The 14,598-nt window shown below is 43.7% G+C and overlaps 1 protein-coding gene across 2 annotated transcripts in view; it reads left to right on the top strand.

The window, feature by feature from the left end:
• LOC132885899 (serum paraoxonase/arylesterase 2-like) overlaps positions 1-14,598 on the top strand; it is a 57,639-nt gene that overhangs the window by 18,271 nt on the left and 24,770 nt on the right. For both annotated transcript variants that reach the window (XM_060920422.1, XM_060920423.1), the window contains exon 4: positions 5,149-5,311. In XM_060920422.1, coding sequence (XP_060776405.1) covers positions 5,149-5,311 — 163 coding nt within the window. The remainder of the gene's footprint in view (positions 1-5,148; positions 5,312-14,598) is intronic.

Here is a 14,598-nt window from a genome sequence, read left to right as displayed (position 1 = left end):
TATCAACCTTGAACTTATTTTTAAAAATTCACCTAAAACCATTTCTTTTTTTTACCATCAGGTCACAAAACATGTAATCTTTAATGAATGATATGTTAAAAGATAACTTTAATTTTCTGAGATGTAATAAAAACATATTTATATGCCAAAGTCAGAACGTAACAGAAGTGTTGTGGACATATATATTCTCAATTTTAACAATGTAGAATTACTTTTTGAAACATAGGAAGGTGATGTTTTAGCAAATATAATTAATAAACATGTGTAGTAGAATAAACATACACATTCTTTCAATAAGATTAACATGGTATATAGCTAGATTGTAATTAATTTGTAACAGACGCGAGATGGACAATCGTAACAGAAGTAATGTAACACATCATTTTGGAACTCATAGGCTTGACTTTGGCATATAAATATGTTTTTATTACATCTCAAAAAATTAAAGTTATCTTTTAACATATCATTCATTAAAGATGACATGTTTTGTGACCTGATGGTAAAAAAAGAAATGGTTTTAGGTGAATAAGTTCATGTCCCCATTTCAGTATGTGTGTGTGTGTGTATATATATATATATATATATATATATATATATATATATATATATATATATATATATATATATTGTGTGTGTGTGTGTATATGTATATGTGTGTGTGTGTATATATATATATATATATATATATATATATATATATATATATATGGGTGAAAGATACATCTTACTGATGCGCTGGGACACATCATCAGTGATGTAACCTGGGGTCACTGGGTGTTTCGGGTCTTTCAACATCAGACACCCTCGCCCAGGGGACCCGACCGGAGGTGATCAGACTCCGGCCTGTATCCCAGCAGCATTCGTCCATGGATCAGCCCTCTTGATCCAAAGCCATCTAGTGGCTCTTTCTGCGGCTTCAGTTGCAGACCTGATGGCCTTCCTCTTTGCCTCACCAGTGAGGCCCAGCATGGTGAGGACTTTGCAGAGGGACCGCCCTGCAAATCCTCGGCATCCAACCTCCAGGGGTTCGCAATAGATCTTCCAGCCTTGGCTCCTGCACTCCTCCACCAGCTCCTGGTACTTGGCACGCTTCCTCTCATTTGCCTCCTCCATGCGTTCTTCCCAGGGAACTGTGAGTTCCAGAATGATCAATTGTTTGGTGGCATCTGAAACAATGATCATGTCTGGTCGGAGCCGTGTTGATGTTATTCTAGCTGGGATCTTCAGCTGTTTGCCCAGATCCACTTCCAGCTGCCAGTCTGCGGCAGTGGTAAGGAGACCTGACCTGGCCCCTGCTTGGATGGTGGGCTTCTCTCCGGCTTTGTGGAACCTAATGGACTTAGGCTTGCTGTGGCCCTTGGTGGTGTTAATGGCCTTGGCTATACTCTCAGCAATCGCTTTCAGCACTTGGTCGTGGCGCCAGCGATAACGCCCCTCTCCAAGGGCTTTTGGGCAGCTGCTGAGGAGGTGTTCCAGGAATCCCCGTCCTGGACACTGGGGGCAGGATGGTGACTCTGCTTTGCCCCAGACATGAAGGTTGGATGGACTAGGTAGGACATCATAAACAGCTTGGACTAGGAACCTGATGTTAAGGGAGTCTGCTCTCCAGATGTTGGGCCAGGTTATCTTCCATTGCAGAACATTCTCCCATTTAGTCCATGCTCCTTGTTGTCCCATTCCTGCCATCCTGCTGGCTCGTTCCTCCTCCACGCCTGCCCGCACTTCCTCCTGAATGAGGTGTTGCCGCTCTTTTCCCTGGGCCTTGTCCACCCTGGTTGATGGGAAATAGCCAATGCCTGCGCGTCCTGAGGCTATGGACCCGACCAGTACCTTCTGCCTCAGTCGTGACTCTGCCACTTCCAGAGCCTCGTCAGCCCTCCATTTCTGGCCTGTCCGCACCTGGATGCCAGCCGCCGCCACCTTCTCATCCCTGGATTCCCTGTACTGCAGGGCTTCCCGAGTTCTAGTCCCCTTGAATTGTTCAGTGAGTCCACTGAACGGAAGCTGCAAGGTGTTACTCCTGCCGTACAGGGCAGCACTGCTCAGGCTTTGGGGTAGGCCAAGCCATCTTCGCAAGTAACTGCTGATCTTTCTCTCCATGGCCTCTACAGTTGTGATGGGTACTGCGTACACTAGCAGAGGCCACAGGATGCGGGGCAGGATGGAATGTTGGTAAATCCAGGCCTTGAATCTCCCTGGCAGGCCAGATCTGTCAACACATCTCAACCAGCCCTCAAGTTCCTTGCTGGTTCTCTGAATGGATGTGGAGTCTTTGAGGCTGCAGTCAAAGAACTTCCCAAGGCTCTTGACTGGCTGCTCCATAATGGACGGGATGGTGGCTCCAGCCAGAGAGAAGCGGTACCTGTCTGTCACCTTCCCCTTCTTGAGCACCAGAGACCTTGATTTTACAGGTTTAAAACTCATCCTTGCCCATGTGATGAGCTTCTCTAGTCCTTGTAGAATCCATCTGCTGCCTGGAACAGATGTGGTGGTGACAGTTAGGTCATCCATGAACGCTCTTATAGGGGGCTGGCACACTCCAGATTTTGTCAGGGGTCCCCTACACTCAACCTCTGCTGACTTGACGATCATGTTCATGGAGAGTGCAAACAAGATGACTGAGATTGTGCAGCCTGTTATTATGCCCTTCTCAAGTTGATGCCAGTCTGATGTGCCTGATCCAGCGGTGACTCTTAGCCTGAAATTGTTGTAATAGTCCAGGATAAGGTCAACGACTTTGGTGGGAACATGATGTTGCAGGAGGGCACACTCAACAAGTTTGTGAGGTATGGAGCCATACGCATTGGCTAGGTCCAGCCACAATACGGACAAGTCTCCTTTCCCCTCACGAGCCTCTCTGATGAGTTGCGTCACCACTCCTGTGTGTTCAAGGCAACCAGGCACTCCAGGAATCCCACCCTTCTGAACAGAGGTATCAATATAACTATTCTTCAGAAGGAACTCTGTCAATCGTCGTGCCAAGACGCTGAAGAAAATCTTGCCTTCGACGCTTAACAGTGAGATGGTCCTAAACTGACTGACTGTGCCTTGAGTTCTCTTCCTTTGGGATCCACACACCCTCTGCACATCTCCATTGCCCTACGACTTGACCCCTCCGCCAGATCACCCTCAACAGCTTCCACAGATGTCGAAGTAGTTGTGGACAGCATTTGCACACAGAGTATGGGACACCGCTGGGGCCTGGGGCTGATGCTGTTCTGGCTCCTTTCACGACCTCTTGTATTTCAGCCCAGCTGGGCTCCCTCATTACAAACTCCACTGCTGGCGCTTGCGGGCTAATGAGGGCCCTCTGTGGTCCAAGCTCCTGGTCCCTCTCTGGGTCGCTGAGGGTCTTGTGCAAAAAGGTGTTCATCTCTGCCATTGAGCACATGAGGTTGCCACTCCGCTTGTCCCCCAGCAGCTTCTTGGTGATGGTGAAGGGGTTGGAGATGAACGCAGCATGCTTCCTTGCTCTCTCCTTTCTACGCCTTCGGTGCCCTTCTGCACGGCGCAGCGTCATGAGCTTCTTCCTCAAGATGTTACGAAGCTCAGCAAGGGGTTGTTTCTCCTCTTCAGCTGCCACCTTGTACTGCTTCCTGAGGCTCTGGAGTTCTTGGCGTAAGTTGTGGATCTGAGTAGCCCTATGGTTCAGTGTGTGTTTGATCCTGGGGTTCTTGCTCTCACTGAGGCCAAACCTCTCTGCTGCGTAGCTGACTATGATGGCTGTCATGGTCTCGAGGCGTCTGTCCACTTCTCCCTTGGCGGTGGTCTCCAAGATCTGGCTAACATCTGTGTCAAACTGTGCCCATGCTGCTGTGTGTGTGTGTGTGTGTGTGTGTGTGTGTGTATATATATATATATATATATATATATATATATATATATATATATATATATATATACACACACACACACACACACATTTTATATATATATATATATATATATATATATATATATATATATATATATATATATATATAAAAAGTGTGTGTGTTTATATATATTATATTATATATATGTATTTTATATATATGTATTTTATATATATATATATATATATATATATATATATATATAATGTGTGTATATATGTATGTACAGTGTGTGTGTGTGCCCATTTATGCAGCATACAAGAGTCAAGGATGGTGATAGTATCCACTCAGAAATGTATTTAAAAATAAAGGTTCTGCGTATCTCCTTTAAACATAAAAGCCAGAGTTTAGCAGGTATCGTCACGTTAAACTGTGGACACTAAGCATGACTAATGACGGTGGTGCTTGAATGCGCTGTGGATAAGAGGTTCAAACTTTTGTTAATTTTCTTCAAAGCAGGTTTACTGATATTTATACACCTTCTCATTTTTTTCTCCATGAAAAAAATACTCGGAAAATCATTGATTTTTAGGAAGGATGCAAAATTTTCCTCAGTGATCCGATCTTTTGTGGCCACTAGACAGCAAAGTGTTCAACTGATTTTATCGGAAAAATCAAGTCAACATAAGAGATTCGGCCATTTAAGTGGGAATCATGAGTTTCAAGCTAATCGAGCCAACAGTGAGTCAGCTGGAAGTAACAACAAAAAAACCCAAAAAGAATGGACTGGTGACGAATATCATTAAAATACCCAAGATGGTGTCGCCTGTGAATTTTGTGTATTGTATTACACAACATTAAAAAACACTTAAAGTAAAAGCTCATCACAGCACCGCACAAAATTAACAATATATTCCGTAAATATGTTCTTTATTATTGAATCGACACTAGTTTTATGTAGATTAAATACTTTTAAATGTCTTTAAAGGGCAACCGAAAACATGCTGTTCTCCCATACAAATGTATGGGAGGTTCATATATATATATATATATATATATATATATATATATATATATATATATATATATATATACACAAAATAAAATTATGTTGAAATATTTAATTATTTCTTTACATGTGCCTAAGACTTGCACAGCACTGTGTGTGTGTGTGTGTGTGTGTGTGTGTGTATATATATATATATATATATATATATATTGTGTGTGTATATACATATAAAATTTATGCATGCAATATGTTGGGTTTGTGTTGGTTATTGTTTTTTTTCTTGCTGCTGTTTTCATGTGTAACGTCCAAATCCAACAACTATAGGGTTTGAAGTACCCAGGTATGCCTCGTCATTCAGATGCCCTTGGAAAGATCTATGTGCTAAATCTGCGCTCTGGCAGAGATCTGACAGAACTCCACATCAAGGGAGACTTTGATGCAGCTTCTTTTGGTCCACATGGAATCAGTATATATACAGATGAAGAAGGTATTGGGAATTTCAAGATCTTTATTTCTCGGCATGTAACGATATATCGTGCGACAATAAATCGTGATACAAATTTATGATGATTCAAATCGATGAAATAAAAAATGTATCGTGACAGTGATCTCAGGCTGCATAATCTTAGTTTTTTCCTAGCTGTAATTGTATTGTTCAGGCAGCAGAGGGTGGAATAACATACAGTAACGAGAATGCACATGACTTCACCCTAGGCAGAAGTAACGCAGTTCTAATGCCACAAAAACAAACACGCACACAAAAATAACAGATCTAAAAAAAGTTGTATTATGAGGTTTAATCTTCTTGTTGCTAGGTTTGATCTATAAGACGGCTTCTGATTGGCTGTGTGTTGTGAACTGCGCGTGCAAATAAGCAGTGCAACCAATCAGAAGCCTTCTTATAGATCATGCATATCATAGTTCTTGTATGAACCAGGGTGAGAGAAATTGCAATGCTCTTACACTAAAATCACAGCTGTATTTGGGCGGATTTCTTCACACAACCCTGGGAAGAGGATATTATCACTATCAATAACCACGAAGATGAATTTGAGGATGACTTTCATCCAAAATAAGACAGATTTCAGGTTCATCATGGAAAGTGCTGCCTGTTAAGCCCCCCATGCCAGTGATTTTGACCAAGTTGAGTGAGAGAAAGCTTCAGCGGTGAGTCATGTATTTATATTTTATGGGCAGGTACTATAATCTTTCTGTACTGCGTTGTGGAAGTTGTTCTTGTGAGGGGCATCATAAACATGATGGGAATGGACTTTAATTTCATGAGTATGAGTATACATTTCGAAGTCTTACCTAACATTACATCACTACATTTATGAAGCTTATTCAGTCATGTGACTTATTTAATATTGCAACCAGTGGCTGACCATATTGGACGTAATAGCATTTACAAAATGGTGACTATGTTCAATGCTTCTGATGCAAATTCATGCTCGATTTTCCATGAATTAATGCATAAAATGGATGAAAAATGTAAATCAAGATAAGCACAAAAGTGGTCTTTGGTACTACAGACCCATATTCAGTCCTGGCAGCAATGACAATTGCTTGAAGCTGCTTTTACATGGGCACTTGTGCTGGAACAAGTTACCCTGGCGCAGTGGTCCATCTAAACATGATTTGTTCTGGAACAATTTGACACCAATTTTTATCCCCCACTGGCTGAAAGGCCTGAAGGGGGATTATGTCCAAGCGATTTCCATCCTTCTGTCCGTCCCAGGAAGCATGCTCACCTTCTGAAATCAACTCCTCATAATTTTTGGAGAAATTTCATGAAACTTGGCAGGATTCTTTGATATCTGTCGGTACTACGCATATTGTAATTTCGTTAAATTCGGTCACATTTTACCAGAGTTTTCACCCTTGATTAAATAACTTGTATATAACGTAAATAACTCCAGCTATCTTTTCCACCCTCACCAACTGCCTGACAGATATTAAAACCTGGATGAGCCACAACTTTCTCAAACTCAACAACAATAAAATTGAAATTATCATCTTTGGTCCAAGATTTTTCATTCTGCATCGATGGTCACTCTGTTACTCCCTCCCCCCTGGTCAGAAATCTTGGAATCTACATGGACCCTGCACTTTCCTTCAAGTCACACATTAACCATGTCACCAAAACATCTTTTTTCCATCTACGTAACATAGCACGTCTACGACCCATTCTCTCCTCCTCAGCTGCAGAAACACTAATTCACGCCTTCATCACCTCCAGACTTGACTACTGTAACAGCATCTTGTATGGCCTCCCCTCCTCTGTCCTCCAAAAGCTGCAGTATGTTCAAAACTCTGCTGCCCGATTGCTCACTCGATCCCCCTCTAGAGAACACATCACCCCCATCCTCTGTCAACTTCACTGGCTTCCCATTAAACAGCGTATACATTTCAAGATTCTCCTCATCACTTACAAAGCTCTTAATAACCTCGCTCCCCCATACCTGACTGATCTCCTCCAACGCTACTCTCCTACTCGCCGACTACGCTCTGCTGACGCAAACCTTCTTACCCCCATCACCAGGACCAAATATCGTACAATGGGAGACAGAGCCTTCACCATTGCTGCCCCAACTCTCTGGAACTCTCTCCCACAAGCCATCCGAAACTCTGATACACTGCTGTCCTTCAAAAACCAACTCAAAACTCATCTCTTCAATGCTACTTACAATACTTGACACATCATCTTCCATTATCATCCACCCTTTTTCCCTCTGTTTTCCCTCTGTGTGTGTGTGTGTGTGTGTGTGTGTGTGTGTGTGTGTGTGTAATTTTTTGTAAAGCGTCTTTGAGTGTTAAGAAAAGCGCTATATAAAACCAATGTATTATTATTATTATTGTACTTTGACAATTTTGCAAGGGTGTACGTTAGGGCTGTGCGATGTCCCCTTAATTGGCATCAGCAATGTTTACCGTGCAAACATTGTGATGGACGATCATATCGTGTGGGGGGATTTTAATGCCACATTATTAAATATTTTATTATTATTATTATTATTATTATTATTAAAAGTATTAGATACTCACCTGAGGCTTTGGTACGTAAAGAAAAAAAATTCCATTGCGCTGAGAATTGTGATACTATATCCCATAGCCTACTATCTCTTTAAATTTAGGCTACCTAATTTTCTGTTTGATTACATATCAACCCCCTGCTCTTCACGCCACAAAATCTGAGCTGATGGAAGAGATGGTGACAGAGATCGTTCTGTCGCTGTCAGGTGCGACAACACCAGGTCCATCACATGATGAAGGGGAGGAACCAGGTGACGGCGCCACGGCAGTGCCTAAGAAAAAGAGAGGGTCTTTGGGCAGCCTTCTTGGGAAGAGAGCAGCAGCCAGAGCATCCACGCTTACTGATGAAGAAAAGTCCGAGGCAGAAATGACCATGTACCTGCAGGAAATTATTGACTACGTTTACATGCACATCCAAATCGAGCTGCTGTCGGTAATCGAGCTGAAGGTCCCAGCAGGGTGCCAAAGAAATCCAATCGTACATGCACACAATGAAATCGGGCTATTGTGTGAGGTGCATTGTGCACCCGAGCCACAGGTGGTGCAACACGCCCCATCGTGTTGGTACACTTCCGGTTGTCGTCATGAAGAAGAGCTATTCAAGAGTGTAAACAAAGTTATGAGTTCCGTGTTCTCCATTGCGCGTTTTTCTCCCGTCCATGAATTTTAATATATTCAACTCCTTAAGCTGAATGAGCATGAACTCTGTCTCCTCATTGCTCCAGAAGTGCACGTTTCTGCTTGCCTGTGGCAGTGGGGGCGTGGTCAAGTGCCGGTCTGTGACAGGAGGGCGGAGCCAGGGAAGGTGAGTGGCAGAATCACTTCACCTGACGGTAATTAACCTGTTTGTGTGTCTTCCCAGTAACCGCGCCCTATTTAAGGAAGCAGAGGGAGAGCAGAGGAGAGCTCATCCCGGGACTAGAACACAACACGCGCGTGTGTGTTTTTCTCTCAAGAATAAAAGTAGGTTGTTAAACTGAAAAGTCTGACAATAAAAAGCCTATTAGTACCAGAAGCTTTGTCCTGCCGTCCTCTGTGCTCCACCCACACTTCAGAGAGCTCTACATCGCCATTTTCTCTTCTTTGTTTGTTCCTCCTGACCTCTTCTGCTGCTCGCTACTACTGTTGTCATGCCGACCGAGGCTGTTGTGTTTCCCGCTTGTGGTCTCGTCACTCGTCACTTCCGGAAGTAGCTCGACAACTAGCTCGATAGGGTATACATGCACAAAGTAGCTCGGCAGAAATCGCATAAACTAGGTCGTGTAGCTCGATTCCGAGAAATCAAGTTCGGTTCAATTTCAGCCGAATTAAGGTGTATACATGGCATTTTGAACTTCGATTTCAGTCAAGCAACGGCAGAAATTCGAGTCTCTCTATGTGCATGTAAACGTAGTGAGTGATGGGGAGGAGGACCCACTGATGTGGTGGAAAAGGAACGAGAAAAGACTTCCATTAATGGCAAGATTAGCACGTAAATATTTGTGCATATGCGCCACCAATACTCCATCAGAACGAGTGTTCAGCACCGCGGGTAGTATAGTTACCCCAATCCACAGCTCATTAAAACCAGACAAAGTAAACATGCTAGTATTTTTGGCCAGAAACCTCGACATTTAAACATGGTGACCATTGCCTGCACTGTTAACCCATTAGGTTAAATTGCTTTGGACTGCCTGCGTTTTCTTGATTTTGATTTTTATTATTACTATTATTGTTATTTATTTACTTGTTCTTGTATTAATGCAGGCTCTCTCGTTTTTTTATCGCTGTTCTTTGCTAACTGAGTCGACTTCATGAATATTTGGTAGCTTTAATTTCACTGTAAAAAGTTAATGCCTGGCTACGTTAAACTTTGTGAGCGCATTTCGTGCTGCGCACGTTCCGGTTCTCTTCGTCTTGATCGTTCATCTTGAAATAAATATATGTTTACAAAAGCATGTTCATGACTATTTACAACCCCGATTCCAAAAAAGTTGGGACAAAGTACAAATTGAAAATAAAACTGGAATGCAATGATGTGAAAGTTTCAAAATTCCATATTTTATTCAGAATAGAACATAGATGACCATATCAAATGTTTAAACTGAGAAAATGTATCTGTGGCAGCGGGGGCGTGGTCAAGCACCGGTCTGTGACAGGAGGGCGGAGTCAGGGAAGGTAAGTGGCAGATTCACTTCACCTGAGAGCAATTAACGTGTTTGTGTGTCTTCCCAGGGACCGCGCCCTATTTAGGGAGGGAGAGCGAGAGCAGAGGAGATCTCTCCCGAACCAGACACCTGATGTGTGTGTGTGCGCGTGTGTCTGTGTTAAGCAGATTGTGTTCCCTGAAAAGTGGAAACAATAAAACGATTTGTTGAACCTGATCTCTGTCCTGCCGCCGAGACAGCCGCCAGATGATCCTCCGCCAGCTCGACTGCCTGATCCAGCGACGCCGGGCGGTGGCACTGGACCCACTCTGCGGCTCCTGCTGGTAAGCGGGCGATGAACTGTTCCAGTACCACCTGATCGACGATTCCCTCGGCGTCGCGATCTTCGGCCCTCAGCCACCGCCAGCAGGCGTCCCGGAGCTGCTGGCCGAACGCGAACGGGCTGCCGACTTCCTCCATCTGCAGCGCGCGGAAGCGCTGGCGCTGCTGCTCCGGCGTGCGCCCCACGCGCTGAAGGACAGCCCGGCGAAGGTCGGCGTAGGCCAGCCGGCGATCGGCGGGGAGCTGTAGTGCAGCCAGCTGCGCCTCTCCCGTCAGGAGGGGGAGGAGGCGCGCCGCGCGCTGCTCCATCGGCCACCCCGAGGCTTCAGCGACCTGCTCGAATAACGTGAAGAAAGCCTCGGGGTCATCCTGCGGGCCCATCTTAGTTAGGGTGAGGGGAGACGGGCCCGCGGCCGGAGCACTGGTGGGCCCCGCCGACGCGAGGAGACGCCGGAACGCCTTGCGATCTTCTTGCTGGGCCAGCACCAGGGCATCGAAGCGCCGCTCTTGTTCCTTTCGGAGTGTGACGAGCGCCTGGTGCTGGCTTTGCTGAGCCGTGGCGAGGGCGTGGACCAGGTCGGTGAACGGGGAGGATTCCATGGGGCTGCTGGGTTGGTGCTCCATTTCCCGGGTTTCGGCACCACTGTAGCTTTCCCTAGGTGTGGGTGGAGCACAGAGGACGGCAGGACAGAGATCAGGTTCAACAAATCGTTTTATTGTTTCCACTTTTCAGGGAACACAATCTGCTTAACACAGACACACGCGCACACACACACATCAGGTGTCTGGTTCGGGAGAGATCTCCTCTGCTCTCGCTCTCCCTCCCTAAATAGGGCGCGGTCCCTGGGAAGACACACAAACACGTTAATTGCTCTCAGGTGAAGTGAATCTGCCACTTACCTTCCCTGACTCCGCCCTCCTGTCACAGACCGGTGCTTGACCACGCCCCCGCTGCCACAGTATCATTTAAAGAGAAAAATTAGGTGATTTTAAATTTCATGACAACACATCTCAAAAAAGTTGGGACAAGGCCATGTTTACCACTGTGAGACATCCCCTTTTCTCTTTACAACAGTCTGTAAACGTCTGGGGACTGAGGAGACAAGTTGCTCAAGTTTAGGGATAGGAATGTTAACCCATTCTTGTCTAATGTAGGATTCTAGTTGCTCAACTGTCTTAGGTCTTTTTTGTCGTATCTTCCGTTTTATGATGCGCCAAATGTTTTCTATGGGTGAAAGATCTGGACTGCAGGCTGGCCAGTTCAGTACCCGGACCCTTCTTCTATGCAGCCATGATGCTGTAATTGATGCAGTATGTGGTTTGGCATTGTCATGTTGGAAAATGCAAGGTCTTCCCTGAAAGAGACGTCGTCTGGATGGGAGCATATGTTGCTCTAGAACCTGGATATACCTTTCAGCATTGATGGTGTCTTTCCAGATGTGTAAGCTGCCCGTGCCCCACACACTAATGCAACCCCATACCATCAGAGATGCAGGCTTCTGAACTGAGCGCTGATGATAACTTGGGTCGTCCTTCTCCTCTTTAGTCCGAATGACACGGCGTCCCTGATTTCCATAAAGAACTTCAAATTTTGATTCGTCTGACCACAGAACAGTTTTCCACTTTGCCACAGTCCATTTTAAATGAGCCTTGGCCCAGAGAAGACGTCTGCGCTTCTGGATCACGTTTAGATACGGCTTCTTCTTTGAACTATAGAGTTTTAGCTGGCAACAGCGGATGGCACGGTGAATTGTGTTCACAGATAATGTTCTCTGGAAATATTCCTGAGCCCATTTTGTGATTTCCAATACAGAAGCATGCCTGTATGTGATGCAGTGCCGTCTAAGGGCCCGAAGATCACGGGCACCCAGTATGGTTTTCCGGCCTTGACCCTTACGCACAGAGATTCTTCCAGATTCTCTGAATCTTTTGATGATATTATGCACTGTGGATGATGATATGTTCAAACTCTTTGCAATTTTACACTGTCGAACTCCTTTCTGATATTGCTCCACTATTTGTCGGTGCAGAATTAGGGGGATTGGTGATCCTCTTCCCATCTTTAGAGAGCCGCTGCCACTCCAAGATGCTCTTTTTATATCCAGTCATGTTAATGACCTATTGCCAATTGACCTAATGAGTTGCACTTTGGTCCTCCAGCTGTTCCTTTTTTATACCTTTAACTTTTCCAGCCTCTTATTGCCCCTGTCCCAACTTTTTTGAGATGTGTTGCTGTCATGAAATTTCAAATGAGCCAATATTTGGCATGAAATTTCAAAATGTCTCACTTTCGACATTTGATATGTTGTCTATGTTCTATTGTGAATACAATATCAGTTTTTGAGATTTGTAAATTATTGCGTTCCGTTTTTATTTACAATTTGTACTTTGTCCCAACTTTTTTGGAATTGGGGTTGTATTTTGTAGCATTTTTACAATAAGTTAATGCCTAAGCCTGGTTAATGCCTAATGCCTAAATTAAATTGTGTAGGCTACCGTTAAGCGCATGCTTGTGCGTTCCTATTAGACTTGATTTGTTGTTCAGCCTACTGTATCTTTTTTTTCATGAATACCGGTTCACAGAATCACCTTCATTCTTCCATTTGGTTTGACATTATGGCTTAGAGTGGACCATTTTGAGTCTGAAAGTAAGCCTATTTACCAGATTAAAGTTATTTGACTTCTGCCGAAGTCTGCGCTTCATTGCCGTTTTGATAAGGTGCAATATTTCCTGACTGAAGTCGTTAATAGTAGCTATTTGTTTGAACAACATGACAAATTTTACATTAAAAGTATAGTGTAGGCTAAAAAATGAAGTCAAAATTTATTATTAGTAGCATACTGTATTTGTGTAACCACATGCTATGTTCACGAGCACGTCCATGCACCATAGCCTACGTGAACAAGCAGTAATAGGATATTACTTTATAATGATTTATATAATAATGTATTTATATATAATTGTTATATAATATATTTATATATTAAACTAACAAAAAATTAACTTTTTAGGTTAAATAGGCCCAGATGATATATGCATGTTTATGACAGGAGGGGGCATGGTATCATGATGGTGGCTGTCCATTGTGATGGATGACCACCATCGTCGATGGACGATGGCATCGTCTATCGGCACAGCCCTAGTGTACGTTCTTCTGAAATCAACTCCTCGCACAATTTGTGGAGGAATTTCACCAAACTTGGCAAAAGGCTTTGTTATATGACCGTTATACGCAGATTGAAATTTCAGTTAATTTGGGCAAATTTGACCAGAGTTATGCCCTTGATTATTAACAAACTTCTACTTGGGCAATTTCATCAAGGTGTGCTTGCTTTCTGAAATCAACTTCCCTCACAATTTTTATGATCCCCCGCTGGCTGAAAGGCCCAAAGTGGGATTATGTCGTGGCAATGTCCGTCCATCCGTCCGGTCATCCATCTATCCATCCCAGGAAGGGCACTTGCCTTCTGAAATCAACTCATCTCATAGTTTTTGGAGGAATTTCACGAAACTTGACAGGATTCTTTGTTATATGTTGGTCATGCACATATATTGCAATTTCGTTCAATTCCGTCACATTTTACCAGAGTAATGGCACAGTTGCCAGCGGGGGATATTGTGCTCTCCGAGCACTCTTGTGACACTTGTTCTGGAGCATCTTGTTCCTGGCGCAACTTGTTTCCGCTTACCATCTAAATACAGTTGGTGGTAAGTAGGAGGGCTTACACATGCATGGTAGAGTTCATCCCAAGGCTAAAAATTAACTTCAGTACTTGGTCAACACTCAGGCCAGTATCCCTGAATTCTTCGTGGCCCAGGCCAAAATAAAGTGGCCCTTAAATTTCATCTAGTCAAACACAAATATTTAAAACCATTTTTACTTGAATAACACCCCACGGTGTTTAACCTATGCCCCCAGAAATGGATTAATCAACAACATTAATTCTATGTAATCGTTGTTTAGGTATTGTACATTTATTCAAACATTACACTGTGTTACAGTCATTTAGCTGACGTTTTTATTCGAAGTGACTAACAATAAGTGCATGTAGCCAAGAGAATCCAAGAGTGACCAGTGCTGAAGTACTAGTGTAAACAAACAGCCTAGAAATACCATCCGATATCTAGAATGATCAGGGGTGAGTTTCCCAAAAGCATCGTACCACAAAGATCATCGTTAAATGGTAGAGCGAGCATCACATTGAAAACACTCTCCTAGTTAAAGGAGAACTTAAGGCAAATCTTTTATCAAAATTTTATTTCTCATTTTAT

Source organism: Neoarius graeffei, chromosome 5 (assembly GCF_027579695.1).
Source record: "Neoarius graeffei isolate fNeoGra1 chromosome 5, fNeoGra1.pri, whole genome shotgun sequence".
Classification (NCBI taxonomy): domain Eukaryota; kingdom Metazoa; phylum Chordata; class Actinopteri; order Siluriformes; family Ariidae; genus Neoarius; species Neoarius graeffei.
The sequence above is the reverse complement of the archived record's forward strand: the minus strand, read 5'-3'. Positions and strand labels throughout refer to the sequence as shown.